We start from the raw sequence: 22,557 nt of genomic DNA on the forward strand, positions 1-22,557 counted from the left end.
TTCCTGTTTCCTCTTTTGCCACAAAGGTCTTTTCTGCTCCAGCGTGCAGATCAGGATCAACATCAAGCTCACGTTTCTCTTCTCAGCAACCTCCAATGGTTCCCATCTTACTCAGAGTGACAGCCAGTGCCCTTGCCATGGTGTACATGATCCCCTCCTAGCTGCTTTTCTGGCCATCTTTCCAAAATGACTCCCCTGCACTCTAGAAGAACCTCTGTGCTGTTCCTGAAGCCTGTATTTTCTTAGAATTCTGTGTGTGCTGTGCCCTCTCCCCAGACTACCCCCCCCCCACATAGACATTGGGCCTATTTCTTCATGTCAGCCAGGTTACTGCTCAAATGGCACCACCTCAGAGAGGCCTTCCTTGGCCATTACATCCAAGATGGCATCTCATTAATCTAAAGCCCCTTGCTTTGTTTTATTTTCTTCTTCATGTCTTTATTAGTACTGGACTGCATACTGTATATTTATTGGTTTTCTTGTTTATTACCTGTCTCCTCTAGAGGGCAGAAATACCATCCATTTTTATTATTGCTGGACCTTCCCATGGCACCTAAAATGGTGCCTAGCACCTAACAGTTGCTCAAAGATTAATCAGTGGGCTTCATGAATGTACTACATGGGAGCAATGAATTTATTTGGAAAGGTACTACCCAGTAGAACTTTCTGCAGTGGTGAAAATGTTGTATATCCATGCTGTCCAATGTGTGGCTATTGGATACTTAAAATGTATCTGAATAATGTAACTGAGGAACTGAACTTTTTATTTTAATTTTTTTTGTTGATTTCAATTAAGTAGTTACATGTAGCCAGTATCCATATATTAGAGTAAATATAGATCCTTGAGATAGACGGGGGTGGGGGCATATACGTGTCATTTCCTGTACATCCCAGTAGAGTGGTAGAGATTTCCTAGGGTGCTGTGTTAGTATAATCAAAAATCTTTTTGGAGAGCTTTCTGTGTACCCAGCACTGTGTTGTCATCAGAATATTATATATGAGTGCATTGATCGATTAGTGCATTCTATCCTGCGCAAGGAGGTGAATGTGGCACGATGTGGTATATTCATGACCTCAGCCATTCCAGGGTTGGTCAAAGATCCTTCCTGATACCTCTCAGGGAGCAATTGCTGGCTGTACATCAAGTATCATATAAACCCCTCAATGACTTCCCCTACCCTTGTTCTGTCTTCCCTCCCTATATTCCTCTGTTGAGTTCCCTCAATCCATCCTTAATTACCAGAGTAAAGTGTTCTCTGCCAGAATCCTTTTGAAGGATGACCAAATTTCCTTTCACACATACAGCCCTGCAAATTTTGGCTGCTCTCAATTATATTTCTACATATTTGATGAGAGCATTGTTCGTACCTTATGGTCCATACTGAAAAGCTGCTTAGCACAGGGAACCATATTTTTCCTTTTACATATATCTGCTAGGTTATATGTGTGGATAGCACATTCCCCCCCCTCCAGTAGATGGGTTCAAAAGCATGGACAAAGGCCTTCCATCCCTATCTTATTGAAGACTTATTGAAGACACCTGTTAATGACAAATGGGATCTTATATTCCCAAAAAAGAAAACAAGGCCTAAATACACATTGGATAAGGCACATTTTAACTAAAACTCTCCGTGTGGTTCAGATGAGGGGGGAGAAAGCCCTCTCCTAGGAGCAGTGGGTACAGTTGTTGCCCAGCCGTATCCCTTCATCACCTATTGCTTCTGTCTGCCAACACTGCTTTCCTTTGTCTAAAGCAGTAGTTCTCAGCCAAGAACAATTTTACCCATATTCTGGGGATATTTGAAAACATCTCAAGAAATTTTTGCTGGTAATGACTGGCAGAAGAGGCTGCTCCTGGCATCTAGTGGGTAAAGGCCAGGGATGCTGCTAAACATCCTGCAATATCCAGGGCAGTCGCCCACACAGTTATCTGGACCCCAAAATCAATAGTACCAAAATTGAGAAATTCTGGTTCTAAGAGCTTTCTCTACCCACTGGAGCCTACCCAGCCCAGAACATGGCAGGCCAGAAGTGCCAGGAAACTAATATCCATGGAAGCAGATGTTAAACAGTGTTTTAAAGGGAGCTGGTGCATAAATATTCCAGCTCTCTGTCCCTCAGATGGGATAACTCCCAGGTACATGCTTAATATAGTCTCTGAGGATGCAGAGTTACCTAGTGGAATTAGGTTCCCTGTTTCATTGGTAACTTGCTGTGCCTGTTAGGGTTCACTAGAGAAACAGAACCAGTAGGGGTGTGTGTGTGTGCGCGCACACACAGAGAAAATGAGTCCTCTGTGGATGACCTTAGTCTTTTCACTTAAAGCCTTCAACTGATTGGATGCAGCCCACCCACTTTATGGAGGGCAGTCTGCTTTGCTCAAAATCTACTCATTTAAATGTCAATGACATCTAAAAAATACCTTCACAGTAATATCTAGACTAGTTTTTGACTAAACAACCAGATGCCATGGCCTAGCCAAGTTCACTCATAAAATTAACCATCATAGTCTATGACTCACCCTTTATTGGTTTTCCCCTTCCTTGTCTCACTTCATAACTCCTGGGATCACCTCTCACCATTTATATTCAAATCCAGGTCTCATAGTCTGCTTCTGGGGATTTTAGTATGGAAAGGGGAAGAAAGAGGCTGGATGGGGGTAGAGGGTAGGTAAATGGTGGAAGCAGGGACAACCTAGGACCTCACAAGGTAAGTGTCACCCACGACCATGTTGTATAATGGCACTCTTCATTCAGGCCAACTGTGGGTTGGCTCGCTGACTGCGGCATTCAGATCTAGCATGTGAATATTTTCCATCTGTGTCTGTCCTCCCAGGTGGATTACGATCGAGCACAGATGGTCCTCAGCCCTCCGCTGTCAGGGTCTGACACCTACCCCAGGGGGCCCGCCAAACTACCTCAAAGTCAAAGCAAAGCAGGCTACTCCTCAAGCAGCCACCAGTACCCATCTGGGTACCACAAAGCCACCCTCTACCACCACCCCTCCCTGCAGACCAGTTCACAGTACATCTCCACAGCTTCCTATCTGAGCTCTCTGAGTATCTCATCCAGTACCTACCCCCCACCCAGCTGGGGCTCCTCTTCAGACCAGCAGCCCTCCAGGGTGTCCCATGAACAGTTTCGGGCTGCTCTGCAGCTGGTGGTCAGCCCCGGAGACCCCAGAGAATACTTGGACAACTTTATCAAAATCGGAGAAGGGTCAACTGGCATTGTGTGCATCGCAACTGAGAAACACACAGGGAAACAAGTTGCAGTGAAGAAAATGGACCTCCGCAAGCAACAGAGACGAGAACTGCTCTTTAATGAGGTATGTGGTGTGTTCAGATCATTATTTCTCTCCTATGTAACATTTATTTCCCATGCAAAAATATCCCATGCAAAAAAATACACATACAGTGTAGGATACTAGAAAGCAATGAAAATATAAATACAAAAATAGTGCCCCCATAATCCTTCTGGTCTTTTTCTATGCATGTATGGCTGCTACATTTACAAAGTACTTCATGTGAATCAGCCACTATGCTAAGCACTGATATGGCCTGATTTGCACAACAACCCTATGAGACCGACATTATTGCTATAGCAACAAGGAAACCTGGACTCAGGTTAAGTGACTAGCCCAGGGTCATAGAGCAGGTCAATGATAGATCTGGGATTTGAATTCTAGCAGATTCCAAAGCCTCATGCTACACTGTCTATGTAGATGTATATATACATTTTACACATGGTGGTGATACCATGTATATACCCTTTATAGCCATTTTTTAAAAATCTCAACAGGGACATCTGCGTGGCTCAGTCGGTTGTGTCTGACTTTGGCTCAGGCCATGATCTCATGGTTCATGAGTTCGAGCCCCATATCAGGCTCTGTGCTGGACAGCTCTGTCTCCATCTCTCAATCCATCTCTCTCTCTCTCTGTCTCTCAAAAATAGACATTAAATTTTTTGTTAATTAAAGATTTAAAAAATAATCTCAATAAACAGAGGTCAGCTTAGTGACAGATTATCACTCTTTGGGAAATTTAAGATATGTTTTCCTAACTATAGTAATAATGAATTCTTCCTGTGGAAAATACAGAAAATGTCCCATAATCTCACAACCAAGAAATAGCTACTTTAATATTTCAATATTTCTATATTTTTTCTCTTTAGAGAAAGTAATATAAAGTATTGACTTACAGAAAGTTTGTAACAATGAGGGCCCTCACTGATACAGTCTTATGTCATCCTTACCAGCACTGGATACTGTCATGTGATCTCTGTTAATCTGATAGAGATAAATAAATCTTCTTGCTTTAATTAACACTATTATTACTAGCGAGGCTGAATTTATCTTTATGTGTTAATAGGCCATTTTTATTTCTTCATTAAACCATATGTCCTTTGCACAGTCTTCAATTAGGGTGGTAGCATTTGTCTTATTGATAAGTAAGAACTATTGATATGTTAAGGAATTAACCTTTTTCTATGTGTTTGTTTCAAATATTTTCCACTTCTTCACCCCCCTTTTACACTTGAGAGCTCTAAAATGCACAGAGGTGGAAAAACATGAGTTCCTGTGTCTAAGGACACAAAATGTTCTGTAGTAATATTCATCGATTGATTTTATGAGAGCTTAGAGAAGAGAGATGAGCTTTTGTGGATGGAAAATTTAAGTCTTAAAGATAGCAAGTCAGGATTCCAATGTTAGATAATATGTCAGTCTCTAGCAAAGGATATACCACCCATATCCCCTAACAGACATTATAAAAATACAATCACATGTGACTTTGGATTCCTCTTCTATGGAGGCTCATGTGAGGCCATCAGTGGCCTCCACATGTCTTCAGCCCCCATGGGTTCATGTTTTCCTATGTTCCACATTTCATGGTGGGCTTCAGTTTGTCACTTCCACAATGCTGATTTCTGGAACTTATTTCCAAATCACAGTGCTAGAGCAGACAGAGCAATATAACATAGATAACTTTGTAATTTATTATTCAGCACTAATTCTGAAAATGTCACCAGAAGCAGCCACAGGGCAGCAATTCTTGGACGCTCTCCCCAGTAAGCAAGTTCAAGTTAGCCTTTTATATGCCTGAGTCATATTTGCTTTTACCCTCAAGACCTATCATTAGTATTTAGCCCAAATCTCTCTCACACTCAACCCAGATCTTCTCCCAAGATGTTAAGTTAGCCTCATGTGGCCCCACACCTACTATTTACTTCATTCACTTGTGAGACCTACTTATCATTCACTCATTTATAATTTAGAGTTGGTGATGCTTTTGCCAGGTTAACCAATAGTAGAGTAGTCTGAAGGAGACTCTTAGAATCCTGTCCCCCCTGTAAATAGCCTCCCCCCAGAACAGTCAACAAAACTCTCTCTTACGAGTACAAACCTTGCCAGGGTTCTGCCTGTTTCGCTCTTATTATCCCCAAACCCAGTGCCTGGGTGCTCTGCCATTTTCTCTGAATTTACTAACTTGATTCCTTTCTATTGCTACTAGCTGCCTTCAATGCTGTCTTTTTGTCTATAGTAGACCCCTGAATAAATCTCCCCCCAAATCAATATTTCTTAATCAATTGTACTCACAGCACAGATGTGGCCACAAGAGAACAGAAAGCCAAATTTCACCGTCACAAGTCAAAAAGCATCTTTCCATTTGCCCAGGTTGTGATAATGCGGGATTACCACCATGACAACGTGGTTGACATGTATAACAGCTACCTTGTTGGCGACGAGCTCTGGGTGGTCATGGAATTTCTAGAAGGCGGTGCCTTGACAGACATTGTCACTCATACCAGGTATGTCTCTTCATTATCCAGACAAAAAATTCCAAGTGCTTATTATCTACTCCAGGGTAAGTCTTCAATGGCTCTCTCTATGAACTCTATAAATTCTGAGCCCTTGGAAGTCAGGGAATAGGGTGACCCTTTCTATTTATGTTCCCTAAGTGCCTATTGTAATATCATGTATGTAGTTCATTCATTCAATTAACATTCTATTCTCCTTGCGCTCCAGAAATTCATTAATACCCAATGATTTAAAATCAGAAAGCTGCTGAGAATGGGCTTTGGTGCCAAATAATAGAGTTTCCCATTCCTACATATTTTTTTTAAAAAACTTAATTTTATTATGAGTTGCCATGCTATTGCTATGTGTTCATGCCACCAAGGGTACCTGGGTAAGGAAGAGGCAAGTGGGAAATTAGTCAGAGTTTTATGTCATAATAAGAAACCTACATAATAGAAATTCTTCAATTCTATTTTTAAATAGTCTTGCAAGTAACAATGGTTAATTGTCATTGTTACCTCTGCTCCTTGTTTCCCTGATGTATCAGTTGTGGTCATTTCATTAAGTGTTTATTGATCACCTTTGATGTGCCAAGCTGTTTCCTGAGTGCTGGGGATACAAAAATACAAAGGATTAAGTCTCAAAGATATTCCATCAAGGAAGTCACAGATTAGAAATAAATACATTATAATACCTGTGCAGAATTAGAAAGATGTATACAAGTAGCAAAGAAGAATACCTGAATATCTCTAACAGGGAGAGTAAAGAAAGATTCCCAATATAAGGTGATAACCAAGATGAGTTTTGAGAGATGCACAGGAGTTTCCTAGGAAGGCAAATGGGGGGAAAAGGGCTTTGAGGCAGAGTGTGTGCTAAGACAGTGTTCCTCAAATTTTAATGTGCATGCAAAGTGCCTGTGGGTCTTAGTAAAATGCAGATCTCGATTCAATAGGAAGGGGCATGATACTATCTTCTAACAAGCTCCCAGATGACACCAATTCTCCTCATTCATGGACTGCCTTGGGGAAGCAAGGGACTAAGGAACAGACCTATTTTTTGAAAAAACACATTACATTTGGGAAACTTAAATTTGTTCTTGGTAGTAAATAAAACTCCAAAGTATTAGGGGATGATTTTAAAGAAGGAGAGGAATTGAATATTAGCTGACGGTGCCTAAATCATAAGTGAATCCAAATGAACAATAGGCGGGAAGCAAAATAGCAAGAAGGTATTGGGAGGCCCTGTGAGGGGTAGAATATGCTGCTGTTTCTCCACTAAAATCAAATGATGTGTCCATTGTGACCCCCTACAGCTCTAGGTCTGTAGTAGACTATGTAAAAACAAAAGAACATGAGGGAAGACACGGAACGTTTATCACCAACATTTCAGATGGCAGATCTCTGTTGGTATAGCCATTGGACACAACCACCCAAAAAATACATAAGATAATCTTAACTTGTAGAAAAAAAATATACTGAAGAAACCTAAGCATAAGGCAAATGTGACTTATGTCTAAATTAATAAGAATATGTCCAAAGGAGAGAACTTTTTTCTTGTCCTGGAGAGCTTCAGATAGCTATGCATGTCTCTCTAGAGCCCTCTCTTTGTCAAGGTGGGTTTTTTTTTTGTTTTTTTGTTTTTGTTTTTTTGGTTTTTTTTTTTGTTTTGTTTTTCAGTTTTTATTGTGTGTCAGTGGGATCCACATAAGAGCTAGCCTCTCTGGAATCCATTATGTTCTCCTATTCTCTCCATCCAGTTTTGTCAATAATATTCCATTGAAAGTGGAGTAGCTCCAGAGAGCAGGGAGAAGTTGTATGTCAAGGAACACTGAATATTTAGAACTTGAAATCCTTTTAATCCTGAATTTAGACTTTAATCCTTAAATCATTCAAAGAGTTTCCTATACGAGATATTCAATAAATGCTTCATTGAATGATTGACTGATTAGTTAAATATCTAACCCCTTGCTACTCAAAGTGTGGTCTGGGGAGAATCACAGCATAATATCACCTAGAGGCTTGTTAGAAATGTAGAATCTCAGGAATTTCCTATGCATGCCAAAGTTTTGGCCCTACCTAGCATCTTGTTAAATTACATCCTACTGATTTTTCTAGAAGGCAAAAGGAAGTGCCAAGCACTTCATACATTAACTCATGTAACCTTTCAAACCACACACCTCTTCAAAACAGAGCCAAGATTTGAGTTTGGAATTGACTACAGAACTGAGGCATCTTTATCCCAATTCAGGCTTCCTTCCTGCAAGAGTAGGAAAGCACAATCTTTCTACAGTGGATCCTGTACAAAAATTGCAAAGCCACTGAATTCAGAATCAGGAGCATTTGTCACATATGCCAGTTAAAGGTGATTTTTCAGTCAGTGATGGGGGCTCAGATTTGATTAGTTTTTGTTGTAGTTGACCTGTAAGTAATCTTTATGCCTGCTTCAAATAACTCGAATCCCATGGAATCCAAGAAGAATGAATTTTACTAGAGAAGGTGATTGTAGCTTTTGAATTATTTTTAAGGTATATTTGAGCTTATCCCTGCTGATGATGCTCTAGACCTCTGAGGGCTCTGCTGTGGGTAGATGGGAGAGTTGTCATCTGAAAACAATAAAGCACAACAACCAGCCCACTCATACAAAACTGAGAACACAGAAGTTGTAGGTTTCCACTCTCCCAGACAAGACCATTTCTTCTTGCCTGCCTTTGTAACAGACCGATGCATTACTGGAAGAAGTCTCTTTGAAGAGAAGGGATACCCATCCACTTTATATGCTCAACATCCTCCCAATTGGTCATCTCTTTGGATTTTACTTTGAATCCTAATTTTACTCAGGGTTTGCTGGCATCAACAAGACTGACACAAATTCAGGGTCATCCATTTCCTTGTCCTGCTGAGCTAAGAGTTACTCGGGATTGTTTTTCAAGTCAGTCCTTAAATTTGGGCTCTGGTCAGTCACACCCTCTATCTCTCCTGACAGTGTTCTCTTTTTGTATGACGGTTTGTTTTAGGAGCTCTTTCCACATTTGCTATCTGGTCTAGGCCTCATGCTGTGTGTGGCAGGAAGGAAGTTTTATACCCAGATGAGTTAAGCAGATACCTCCCTGCGTCATTTTGAGGGTACCAAGAAGCCCCTACTATTCAAATAATTCTTCCCACTTAGGTTCCTCAGTGGCTGAAAAGCCATTCATATGAGTTGCAATGTCAGCGTGATGCCATGGGGACAGTGGAAATGCATGGGTCTGAACTCAAAAACAAGTGGGGTTAGAATCATGGTCTGGTCAGTTTCTTAGCTATGTGACACCTAAGGCAGGTTACTTGACCTCAATCTCCTCTGAAACCAGAACCTTTCTTCGGAAGGGTGCAGCGATGACATGTGGGAGCACATATCCAGTGCTGTGCTTGCCTTTCCCATACCCATGATCCATTTGTTCAAGTATCATCCATTCACAGTTATTAGTAACTAACTAAGGCCAGTTTTCTTCTTGATGGAAGGACCTAGAACAACAGGAATCTCTAGCCCCTAGAGACAGGGCTAGGGCTAGGGCATCTTTGAGATCCAAAGACTGTGTTGTCTGAGTACAGCCTTGAAGAGAACCATAGATGTCCCCATTTCCAAGATGAGGAAAAAAAGAGACCCAAGGAAGTTAAAAGGGCTTAGTCAAGGTCACCTAACAGGCATACTTGAAACGTTGGCTCTATTCAGTACACTCTCCCTGTAGGACTCTGGAGGTTTGTACAATACCTAAGGAATTACCCATGAGAGTCTAAGGAAGTACATTTGCATTAATGACCCAAAAGCCAGCAGTAGGGGGGGTCTCTTTCCTTTGGCTTATATTTGGTCCCTGTCATCATCAGTGCCAAGCCTTAGGTTCTGGGATTCACATTCTAAGATTTCTTTGTACTTGCCTGTAGATTTTCCAGACATGGGCTGGGGAGCATGGACTGGTACAATAGAACCAAGGGAACTGCCTCTCTTGATCATTTCAAAGATGTTCTTAAAACTGTCTTCACTCCTTAAATGTTATTTCCTTTCTAGAATGAATGAAGAACAGATAGCCACCGTCTGTCTGTCAGTTCTGAGAGCTCTTTCCTACCTTCACAATCAAGGAGTGATTCACAGGGACATAAAAAGTGACTCCATCCTCCTGACAAGTGATGGCCGGGTAAGATTTCATGTTTGGCCTCTCCATGGTTTACCTTGTCACTTTGTCTGTCATGGGCATTCTCCTCCGAAGAATACTTTCTCATAATTCTAAGTTTCCTTACTCACAAGTCACCCACTGCCCTTCCCAGAAGGCTCACCAAAAGGAAATTACTATTCTCTGTGTCATCCTGTTAGTCAGAATTCTCTGTGATCTGAATTTGATGGATGACTTTCCCCTTTAACAATGAGTGTAGGAAGTAATAGAAACTATGAAAATTTCTTTTTCTTTTTTGTTCTTATTTTTGTTGGGGGAGAAGAGAGGACTTTTCTGGGGATTTGTCCACCCTCGTTGTGGGGTTGTGCATGTCTGTCATATCTCTCAGAGTTCCTGAGGGAAATACGAGACAAATTCCAGCAGACAACTTGAGGAGAGTTTAATAACTGTGTCGGCAGATGTAGACAAGTCATAAGGAAGAGAACATGAGGATTAGTGTGGTACTCTAGAATGGAGTGCCACTCTTACTACCCCCTGCCTGAGGAAGTGAGACAGGGAACTGGCTACTGGAATCTGAAAATAAACATTGTTGTCTGAAGTTGGATGCCTGGCAGGAACTCTGATCTTTGGTGGAAGACAGACCACGGTAAATCTGCAGGATCGGAGCTGGGAGGATAAATGCCCAACCTTACTTCATTCCTTCCTTCTGGTCCCTTACGGGTTCTCCTCATTGGCTGAACCCAATCAGAAGCCATCAGTAAGGCCAACACAGGTTGGCCTCCCAGGGCTCAGAGAAGGGAGGAGAATAGATCTGGAAAGGCAAACAAAAGATATCCATCACACTAGCTTATCCCCAGGCCCAGATTTCTGCATTTCCCATTACTACAGCCTGCTCAAGGGATTCTGCTGAAACTCATCAGCCATGCTGGGTTACAAAAGGATATAGAATACAATAGCCAGGGGATGAATGAGTTGACGTTTCAAGACAGTCTTAGTTAGATGGAAGAGTTTTGAAGCATAGATTTTCATCATCTAGACCCTTTTAACCTCCCTGAAACTCCCCCCAGAGGTAATGGCCATGGCATGTAGGGAGCCAGCTGTCCCTTTAATATACCTGTCTTTTAAAACCTCAGCCATGTGGAAAATGTTCATGTCGCATTAGAATTGCCCAAGAATGATCAGAGGGCAGCCAGAAGAAACTGCCGAAGCACTTTGGCTTTTCTCAAGGGAAAAGATTGTTTTGAAATCTCTTTTGTTTTGAAGAGATTGTCAATTCTATTGTGGAAAATTCAGGAAATTCAGAAAAGTATAAAGGACAGAATAAAGATCACCCTTAATACCATTTCCCATTTTTCCCCACATTTCCCTGTATAGCATACTTGCAAACTTGGAATTATTTTTTAATGGGCAGTTTTAAGTACTGCTTTTTGCATTACTCTGGCTGAATTTTTTTAAGTTTTTATTGATTTATTGTGAGGGAGAGAGAGAGAGAGCACCTAAGCAGGGGAGGGTGAGAAATAAGGAGAGACAGAATTCCAAGCAGGCTCCGCACCATCAGCGCAGAGCCCCTGTACCAGTCTTGAACTCATGAAACGTGAGATCATGATCTGAACTGAGATCAAGAGTCCGACGCTTAACCTACTGCACCACCCAGGTGCCCCATGAATTTTTTTTTTTTTTTAAGAGGATATGGGAGTATGCCTTAGTCAGCTTTTGCTACATAACAAACCACTCTACACTTAGTGGCTTAAAAAGACAACCATGTATTCTCTCACAGTTCTGGGTCAGCATTTGAGCTGCCCTCTGCTGGAACAGCTTGTCTCTGCTCCATGTGGCATCAGCTGAGCTCACTCTTGCTTCTGTGGCCAGCCTGCTGCTGATGGCCTCACTCCTTCGACCGGCACTTGCCATGTGTCCTGCATCTCCCAGAAGACTATCACAGGCTTATTTCCATGGTGTCTATGACAAGGTTCCCAGCAGGAGCAAGGGAGGCAAGCTTCAATGCACACTTTTGAACCCTCTGCTTATATCTTGTTTGCTAATGTCCCTATGGGCAAAATAAGTCACACAGTCAAGCCTAGATGCATGGGATAGGGAGGTAGACTCTACCTATTGATGAGAGAAGATGCAGAGTCACATTGCAAAGGGATGTGGGTCCAAGGAGAGGAAAGGTATGTGGCCATGTTGCACATTCTCCCAGACAGGGTGCTATGGGAAATGGGTTGGGACCTTCCCCTGGCTGGACTCAGGAAAGTACTTATGCGAGGTTCCATGGCCTCAGAACACAATTTACAAAGCACTGAACTGGTCCATAGCTTGGCCCTCAGGACTGGTGCTTACAGAAAAAAAGAAAAAGAAAAAGCTGGGCTGTTTCAAGCCAGGCTTTTGCCCCTTATTTCTGGAGACTGCTGACAAAGACTTCCTTGCTACAAGTACATGTCAGATGTCAAAATCAGACATGAGACTAAGATAATTCATTTAAATCAGCTTAAAGATCTCCCCTCCCCACAATGTACAAAAGGTTATTAAATCATTCAGTGTCATTCTTGAGGGTGGACCTATGCTTCAAACATGTCCTGCATTTCCATGTACCCAGCAAAGAGTTCATGGGGGCTGGCACATGGTAAGTGCTTTTAGTCTTACTGGTTTGCTCGCTCCCTCCTTCCACAAATACTCACTGAATATCTGCTCTGTGCCAGGGGAGTTCTAGGTCCTACAGGTGAACAAAGCAAAACTGCTACTTTCATTAAGCTTATTTGGGACATGGGGGTAGGATAAATCCACAAATAAAATCATCTCCAGGCAGGCGGTGATAAGCACTAAGTTTTCGATAATTAATTTAAGCAGAGTAAGGGTATGGTGGAAAGTGATAGAGGTGTGGGGTCATAGAAGTCCCCCTGAAGTGATGATGCTACAGCAGAGACTGAGGGAGTAGGTGCAATGGCTGTCAGGGTGAGAGTGTTCCAGAAGAGGCAACAAGCAGCATGTGGAGTGGATCCTGTGGCTCTTGGCCATGTTGCCCAGAGTGTGCTCATTCACACCTCAGGACAACACACCATATTGACTCTAGTGGGCTTCTTCAGTTTCCATAGAGAAAGGAAATTTTTTTTTTTTTTTTAAGAATGAGAGCCAAGGGGTACCTGGGTGGCTCACTTGGTTGAGCATCTGACTTGATTTTGGCTCAGGTCATGATCTCATGAGTTCAGGGGATTGGGCCCCATTTAGGGCTCTGTGCTGACAGCACAGAGCCTATTGGGATTCTCTCTTTCCCTCTCTCTGCCTCTGTCCCACTTGCGCTGTCTCTTCCTTTCTCTCTGTCCCTTCCCGGCTTGCTCATGTGCACTCTTTCTCTCAAAATAAATAAATAAACTACTAAAAAAAATTGAAAAAAGAGTAAGAATCAGGATAGAATGTGGCTACTCCAAGAAAATTTTGTACTAATTTGTTTCATACTAATTTATTAGAGCATGAAGTTTTGCAGTGGAGAAAACAGTCTCATTTACTTATTGTTGTTGTAACAAACCACTCCAATGCTTAGGGTCTTGAAAGTCACTTCAGTGTTTTTACATGGCTCTGGCGGTTGGCTGGGCTCTACTAGCCAGGACTGCCCTGACTCGTGGTGAGACACTGCATCTAGAAGTCTTCCTCACTTACATGTCAGGTAGTCAGGGCTGGCTGGTGGCTGGGCATTCAGCTGAGCCATCAACTGGAACACCTACCATGTGACCTCTCTGGGTGGCCTTCCTCACAGCATGGAGGCTGGACTCCAAAAAAACAAGATGGAAGCACGTGGAATTTTTATGACCCAGCCTCAAAGTCCCCAAAGGCCACTTCTCCTGCAGCTACAGGCCTTCCAGCTCAGGAGGAGGGAATGTAAAGCCCTCTCCAGTGGGAGGAGGATCGAGTTTTATGGTCAGAAGAGCTCATGGGCTGGGGGATATTATTGTTGGCTTTTTCTGGAAAACATTGTCACGTAAGCTGTATACTGAGTTTTCTTCTTGGTGGGAGATGTGCAGCATCATTAACCCTTAGAGAAGTACAAATTAAAACTAGGGTATGCCACTTAATACTTAGAGGAATGGCTAAAATGAAAAATAGTGATAATACCACTTATGGGAATGTGAAATAGTAGACACTCTGGAAAACAGTTCCTTTCAAAACTAAAAATGGACTTTCCATGCAATTGCATTCTTAGGCATATATTCCAGAAAAAAAAATGGAAACTTATTTTCACACAGAAATTTCCACACAAACGTTTATAGCAGTTTTATTTATAAAAATCCAGAACTAGAAACAACCCAAGTGTCCTTCACAGAGTGAATGGTCAAACAGATGGTGATTTGTCTATACCATGGAATACCACTCAGCAAAAAGAAACAGGAATGAATGAGTGATACATGTAAGAGCTTGGATGAACCTCAAGGAAATTGTGCTAAGTGGGGGAGAAAAAGCCAATCTCAAAAAGATACATGCTGCATAGTTCCATGTATATTACATTTGTGAAATAACATAATTATAGAGATGCACAACAGCTTAGTGGTTGCAGGGGTGAGGGACTGCAGGGCGATTGTAAAGGGGCAGCACAAGGAGTCTTATGGTGACAGTACAGTTGGGTACCTTGAGTGTGGGGGTTGTTACTCAAGCCTACAATATGATTCAGTTGCAAAGTATTTACACACACTCACACACTGCATACACAAATGAGTTCATGTACAAATGATTACATCCTAGCAAGCTCTATGGACTGTACCAACACCACTTTCTTTGTGTTGATATTATACTACAGTTGTATAAGATGCCAGCAGGAGGGAAGACTGTGTGCACATTTCTTTGCAACTTCTGATGAATCTAGAATTATTTCAAAATAAAAAAATCTAGAAGAGACAGTGAATTGCTCAGGTTTCTTTTAAAAGGATAAATCCTTTCTGGCCTCTTCCAAGACTAGAAGGGAATGATTTGCTATCAAAGTTAAACTGTTTGCTGTTTTTCTGTGGCAGAAATAATGTCTAGTGAGTCACTAATTCGCATTTAGCAGGGGGAAGTGGGGGGTGGTATTTGGTGTTTGAAAAGGAAAATGAATAGAGCAGTTGCAAGAATTACATGAAGTAATCTGTGTAAAACCGGTCAAAGAAAACCAGGTACAAGGTAGATGCTCAGAGAGGATGATACCCCCTTTTTAATTAAATTCATCTATGATCTTTCTTTGGCCCAAGACTTACATTTGAGAGATGATACTTAGGAGCCACTAGACACTGAATGATTTAACTTTTACCAAATTCATTGGCTAGAATGGCATTCAAACCCATGATCTATTAAGCCAAGTGCCTATATTGAAAAGGGACATACACGGTGATTTTTATGGCCCTTTATTTTTAACTAAAATTTGATTGCCACAATTCACGAATCAGGATGTTTCACATAAAATTTCAGATTCCTGTCTTCCTTTAAAAAATCTAAGTATCTTTGGGGCACCTGGGTGGCTCAGTCAGTTGGGCGACCGACTTCGGCCCAGGTCATGATCTCACGGTTCGTGGGTTCGAGCCCTGTGTTGGGCTCTGTGCTGACAGCTAAGAGCCTGGAGCCTGCTTTGAATTCTGTGTCTCCTTCTCTCTCTGCCCCTTCCCCATTCATGCTCTGTCTCTCTCTGTCTCTCAAAAATAAACACTGAAAAAAATTTTTTAATAAAAAATAAAAAAATAAAAAATCTATGTATCTGGGGTACCTGGGTGGCTCAGTCGGTTAAGCATCCGACTCTTGATTTTGGCTCAGATCCTGAGCTCACAGTTGATGGGATCGAGCCCCCAGTTGGGCTGTGTGCTGACAGATGCTTGGGATTCTCTCTCTCTCCCTCTCTCTGCCCTCCCCTGCTCTCATGCACTCTCTCTTTCAAAATAAATAAACATTTGAAAAAATCTAAGTATCTGACAACACTTTGCCTGAATTCACACATGGCAGTAATGGTGGTGGTGTGATGAGGGTGAATAGCACCTTGGAGAATGCTGTTGGTGCCACACCCATATCTTCACCAGACTCCATCTTTCAGTGCTCACTAGTTCTACCTCCCAGTGCCACCACTGGCATCCCTTTTTCTGGGGACTTTCTCCAGCTACTGCAGTCTGTTCTCCCAGTACACAGAAGGCTAGAATTAACATTCACGTTCCCTAGGAGCAGCCCAGGATTAAGTGATGGGAGTTGCTGTAGAAATACCCAGCTCTCTTGTCCTTGTGTGGACTAGCTCTGAGGCACATGTTCTGTGGTCTCCCAGACTTCCTCATCAGAAATGAGCCCTAGTTCCCACAGTGGTAACTAACCTTTGACTGACTGCCTTCCCTTCCCTGCTATATATCTCCATTTCACTACCAGTGTTTCCTATGTCTCCCCAATAAATGACTTGCACTGAATCCTTGTCTCACAATGTGCTCAGAGGGGGCAAGGGCTGAACTAATCCAACCTCCAGAGATAATGTAATGTGTTTGTACCCTCTCTATCACAGGATTTAAAATGAGGGTAAAGGGTAGAAAAGTGGCCATAGATGTCAACAAGGGCCTGTGACTATTCCACACCCCCTGTACTATGCCCTGACAATCATCTGGAAGTCAGTGTCTCTTCACCAAAGGCATGTACCCCTAGTTTTCCATGGTCTCCACCCAACCCATTAAATTCATTGATAATTTGCCTGGCCTCCTTAGGCATTTGAGTGTTTTTGTCTCTAAAATAACTGGAATTTTAACAATTAGAAGACCTGAAGATTATCTCCAAGAAGCTCTTTCTAAATGAAGAAAGATGGGAACATGTTTCATACCTTGCATAAATTCATTCATTTCCCATAGTCTCTGAGATATACCCAGTCTCTGTGTGCTCTCTCTCCCCTGCTACTCCACAGAGGTGGCTTTTCCTACATAGGAAACACAGCCTGGCAAGTCAGGAGACTGGGTCTGTGTCCTCCTCTAATACCGTTGTACAGTCTTGGGCAAGCTCCCACCCTGTCCCACTTAGTCAAATGGCAGAGGAGCTGGCTGAGGCCACTATACTGGTCCACCTTAGCTGCTGTGATGGCCTCCCTCTCCTCTCTGGTTGAGGAGTTGAAGAAGCTGGAGACACCTTCATCCATCTGGCCCCTTCTGTTACCCTTCTCTGTTCCTTTGTCCCTGGGCCATTGTTCTTAAAACAGAAGTTCTCAGGGGCGCCTGGGTGGCTCAGTCGGTTAAGCATCCGACTTCAGCTCAGGTCACGATCTCACGGTCCGTGAGTTCGAGCCCCGTGTCAGGCTCTGGGCTGATGGCTCAGAGCCTGGAGCCTGCTTCCGATTCTGTGTCTCCCTCTCTCTCTGCCCCTCCCCAGTTCATGCTCTGTCTCTCTCTGTCCCAAAAATAAATAAACGTTAAAAAAAAATTAAAAAAAAAAAACAGAAGTTCTCAAACCTTAGTGAGCATAAAACCTTGGCCAAAAACCAAATTCTTGGGTCCCCACCCCAGAGATTCTGATTCAGCCAGACTGGATGATACCCAAGAACCTGAATCTCTCCCAAGTTCCCAGGGGATGTTGATGCTACACGTTTTGAGTACCATTGCCTTATAGGAAGAACCCAGGAACCAGGCACAAAAAGCATCCATCTGTTTGCCTTAGCAAAACCTAGAGCAGATGCATGAATTCTTTAGAGTGTATGCAATTTACAAAATGAGGGTTTTACCTTCTCTTTTAAACCTGTAGCTATCTTGTAGATAGACTCTCCCCCCAGCCACCACCCATGTTTTTATGTGGCCCCTGATTCCTAGCCAGGGCACACTGAGATAAACAAGATGTCAACTTTAAAGAGCAGCTTTGAGCTCTGAGCTCTGGTTTCTTGTCTGGCCCATGGGGAACAGGCTGCATCTCCTCCTTTTTTTAGGGGTTGGCCATGTTCTAGCTACAAGTCTCTTAGCCTAACTGCATTAGTGAGACAGAGTGTTTCCTAATACACCATTCTGTACAGTTCTATCTCAAATAAGGCTCAGCTTAGAGTCTGTGTGATTTGCTTTGAAGATCTCCCTACAGTACTTTATTATACTCATTACTTAAGTTCCCATTATCTACTTTCAGATTTATTTGGAAGAGTGTTGTGTGCAATTATGTTCTTTTAGAGAATTGTCTCTTTTATGTCCTTGGATGAGTAAAACAAAATCATGTAAAAACAGTTGCACTTCTACAACAGAGGAACAGGCCTAGCTTCCTAGTGTTGAGTTTCAGTTTCTCACCTTACATATTGCCGAGATAATTATTAGTCTGGCAGTTTTGGGGTTTTTTTTATGTCTAGAAGAAGAAAGCCACAATTAGAGGTATTAAAAGCTGCCAATACCAAAATGCTGATACATTCACCTCCTTAATTCATATTTTTTAAAATCTACAGGCAAAAAAAATGATTTGGCAAAATTGTTCCTCCTCCACTGTCTGTATAGTAGGATTGCAAATTTATTCACACCAAAGCTTTGGAAATAACCACACATGCATGCGCCATCAATTATAGTTTCTCTGCTTTTTTTTTTTTTTTTTTTTTTTTTTAAATTTTTTTTTTTCAACGTTTATTTATTTTTGGGACAGAGAGAGACAGAGCATGAACGGGCGAGGGGCAGAGAGAGAGGGAGACACAGAATCGGAAACAGGCTCCAGGCTCTGAGCCATCAGCCCAGAGCCCGACGCGGGGCTCGAACTCACGGACCGCGAGATCGTGACCTGGCTGAAGTCGGACGCTTAACCGACTGAGCCACCCAGGCGCCCCTCTTTTTTTTTTTTTAATGCTTATTTATTTTTGAGAGAGAGAATCCCAAGCAGGCTCTGCACTGTCAGGGCAGTGCCTGACACAGGGCTCAATCCCATGAACCGTGAGATCATGACCTGAGCCAAGATCAAGAGTCAGAGACCTAACCAACTGAGGCACGCAGGTGCCCCTAATTTCTCTGCTTCTTAAAACTGATCTGCACTTCTTCACAAAACTCCATTGATGAAAAGAAAAGAAAAAAGACTTTTAATTCAGTCCATTAAATTTAGCCTGCTTAAATAATTTAAACATTGTCTGTCAAAGTTCAACCACATTATTATAAGTTTCAGCTGATACCTTAGAACCTCAGTCTTTCAGATTTGGCCACCATCTACTCCATCTTACCACTTCCTACCCCCCTCTTTCTCAAAGAGTCTGGGAGAATAAGGGACAAATGTGGCTTATGGGAATTCAAAGTAAAGGATATTAGACCCATTTTGTTCCGTTCTGGTCCCTGCCTTGGCATAACTGGCTTCTTCTACCAAGACTGGTGACTACTGATGATTAACAGGTCACACAGCTACTGGACTTTTCAGGAAGGTGTCTTCTGCAGCATTTCACAAATCCAGCCTCTTTCTTCAAGTCTTAAAAGCCATCCTGAAGCTTCTCATGTCAACCACTTCCTCATTCCCTCACTGAGATCTGCAGGAGCTCTGGGCCCCTGCACAGTAGACCAAGACCATGGAAGCCAGAAGCGTTGCCTCAGGTTCTCTGCCATCCACTCTGTTGTGCCATCTCTCCATGGGGGCCACATTGAGCAGAGCCAAGGTTGATGTTCAGCCAGTATTCACTACTATGTCTATACCCATATTAAAATATTACAATATTTTCATGCTTGTTAGTTAATAGCCACTGTTTCAAGTCATTGGAGTATCCCCCATTATAACAGCCCTTTACTGGGATGCCCGTGCCTCATTAAAGATAGTAAAGCCCTAGGATAACTCCAGGACACAGCTCAACTTTATGTCTAGATTCCAATTGATCTAGATGATTCTGGTTATTAAATATTTTGAATACTACCTCTGAACACAGATACATGTGGCTTCTCCTCTCCCTTGTTTGTTTGGTGGTGTATTCTACTTAGATATTTCTTTTTTTTTTTTTAATTTTTTTTTTCAACGTTTTTTATTTATTTATTTTTGGGACAGAGAGAGACAGAGCATGAACGGGGGAGGGGCAGAGAGAGAGGGAGACACAGAATCGGAAACAGGCTCCAGGCTCCGAGCCATCAGCCCAGAGCCTGATGCGGGGCTCGAACTCACGAACCGCGAGATCGTGACCTGGCTGAAGTCGGACGCTTAACCGACTGCGCCACCCAGGCGCCCCTCTACTTAGATATTTCTGAAGGCCACCACCATCTGCTTGGGTGATGGAAGTGATATATAATAAATTGGGACCTGCCATAATCAAATCACTGCTCTTTGTCTTCTTCTGCAAATAATCCCAGGCTAAAAAGGATTGGACTATAGGATTTTCACTTCTCTGAATTGTAGATTCCTTTTACAATAGGGCAGCAAGGATTATGGACAAGCTACTATGGCCACAGGTCTCTCTTTATACCACATGGGAAGTCTATGATCTGACTCATCTGGGTTTGATGCTTGACATGCCAAAGCAGTGGAGAAAAATCATCTCTCCATCAAACCAGCTTTCTATAGCATTCCATCTGAAGCATTTCAATCTCTTCCCACCCCAAACCATACAAACACTAACCTTGGCCTGATTAGAGAGGAGATCATGAACAAGGAAATAGAAAAAGGCCCCAATAATTTCTGAAACATTACTCCCACTTCATCTGTGTTCCAACTTTGATTCTAGTAACAGCTGTCTTCAGTAAGTCAATAGTGGTTTCAGAAAGAGTACCAATGTGTCCTCTACCACATGATCTGCTATCATATATGTATGTGTCATTATAAAATAAATCAATCTAGTAACATGTGTTTTTTGGTTACCTACTGTTTTCCCAGCTTTTAAGGAACACAGTGAGGCTTCACAATTAAGAGGTAGAACCGTTGCCTTTGAGGACTGTCATCTCTAGTTGGAGGGACAAAATCAGCATCAGAAAATAGTTCAAGATTGAGTGAGTGCTAAATTCTCTCACATCTGGAGAGGAGAGAGATCAATATGGGCTCCTGAGAAAAAATCTGGAGGAAGTGAGAAGTGACCAGGGCCTTGACATATGCTTAAAAATTGAATATACTTACCCACTAAGATTAGGAAATAGGCAGAGATGTTCTCCTTCACCTCTCCTTTTCAACATGATACTAGATGTACTAGCATATGCAGTAATTCAAAAAAAAAAGAACAATAAAAGTTATACATACTGGGAAGAAAGAAATAAAACTGTCTTTCTTCATAGATGACATGATCATCTATGTATAAAATCCAAAAGAATTGACAAGAAAAACTAAAACTATTACAAGGTTGCAGGATATATGGTTTTAAACAGAATTACATCATTTTGCTATATGCTAGTAATGAACAAGTGGAATTGGAAATTAACACAGTGCCATTTACACTAACACCCTAAGATTAAACATTTAGGTATAAGTCTAACAAAATGTATACTCAATTTATATGAGGGAATCTATGAAAACAGTGACAAATGAAATCAAAGGACTAAATAAATGTAGAGATACTCCCTGTTCATGGATAGGAAGACTCAGTATTGCCAAAATGTCATTTCTTCCCAACTCAATCTATAGATTCAATGCAATCCCAGTCAAAATCCAAGCAAATTATTTTGTAGATATTGACAAGCTGATTCTAAAGTGTGTGTGGAGAGGCAAAATACCATCACACTAGCCAACGCTTATTAAAGAAGAAGAGCAAAGTCATGCAAGACTACCACTGCCTGACTTTAAGCCTTACTAGAAAGCTGTAGTCATTGAGACAGTGTTATTGGCAAAAGAATAGACAAATGGGCCAGTGGAACCAATTAGCCCAGAAATAGACCCACATAGAGTCAGCTGATCTTTGACAAGGGAACAAAAGCAATACAATGGACCAAAGATGGTCTTTTCAACAAATGGTACTGGAACAACTGGACATCCACAAGAAAAAAACTCTAGACACAGACCTTATACCCTGCATATAACTCCATGTGGAAACATATATTCTATGGAAATCTAGGTTTAGAAGGGAGGAGAAAGAGATCTTAATTAAGCATGGGAGGAAGAAAAGTACACAGCAAGAGCATATACAGAGAGAAGAGATGAGGGTTAAGACCTGAACCCTAGGAAGCCCAGTCTTTAAGGCATAGGCAGCAGAGAGACAGCCAGGGAAAAGGGTTGAAACAATTCAGGGAGTTCTAAAGAGAATTTAGGGAGAATTTGTGCCATAGAGACTATACCTTTAATCTATGAGAATTTTTATTTTAAATGCCCATTCTGAACCATTGTTTTCTTTGCGTGTATTCTGTCATCACCAGCAGCCCTAAGTGGCAGTCCTCTTCAGTGAGGCCATCTGAAGTTCAGATCAAGTCATCATGAGCAGGAATCATGGCCCCCACAAATGAACTGAATCCTGGTTCTCTGAAGTATACACACCTGCAGGGTGCCTAATGGTGCAGTATGTTCTTAAGAGTAATCTTGAAAGCTCTGTGCAAGAGTTCTCAGGGCTTTTTTTAATGACATCTAAGGTAAATTATATATATATATATATATATATATATATATATATATATATATATATATATATATATATATGTGGGTTGGGTCATTAGGATGACCACCTTAAAGCCTTAGTACAAGTGCTAACATCCAGTTTCTATACCCATATTTCTACCTACACTGATGTTCACATTGGCAAATTCAATTTGTGA

At 41.9% G+C, this 22,557-nt stretch overlaps 1 protein-coding gene across 8 annotated transcripts in view; it reads left to right on the top strand.

The window, feature by feature from the left end:
* The window catches only part of PAK5 (p21 (RAC1) activated kinase 5), a 321,116-nt gene that overhangs the window by 291,545 nt on the left and 7,014 nt on the right, over positions 1–22,557 (top strand). For all 8 annotated transcript variants that reach the window (XM_086701691.1, XM_086701692.1, XM_086701693.1 and 5 more), the window contains 3 exons: positions 2,836–3,327; positions 5,674–5,807; positions 9,838–9,964. In XM_086701691.1, the coding sequence (XP_086557817.1) occupies positions 2,836–3,327; positions 5,674–5,807; positions 9,838–9,964 (753 nt within the window). The remainder of the gene's footprint in view (positions 1–2,835; positions 3,328–5,673; positions 5,808–9,837; positions 9,965–22,557) is intronic.

The sequence above is a fragment of the Puma concolor genome, chromosome A3 (genome assembly GCF_028749965.1).
Source record: "Puma concolor isolate L17-30 chromosome A3, mPumCon1.1.hap2, whole genome shotgun sequence".
Lineage (NCBI taxonomy): Eukaryota > Metazoa > Chordata > Mammalia > Carnivora > Felidae > Puma > Puma concolor.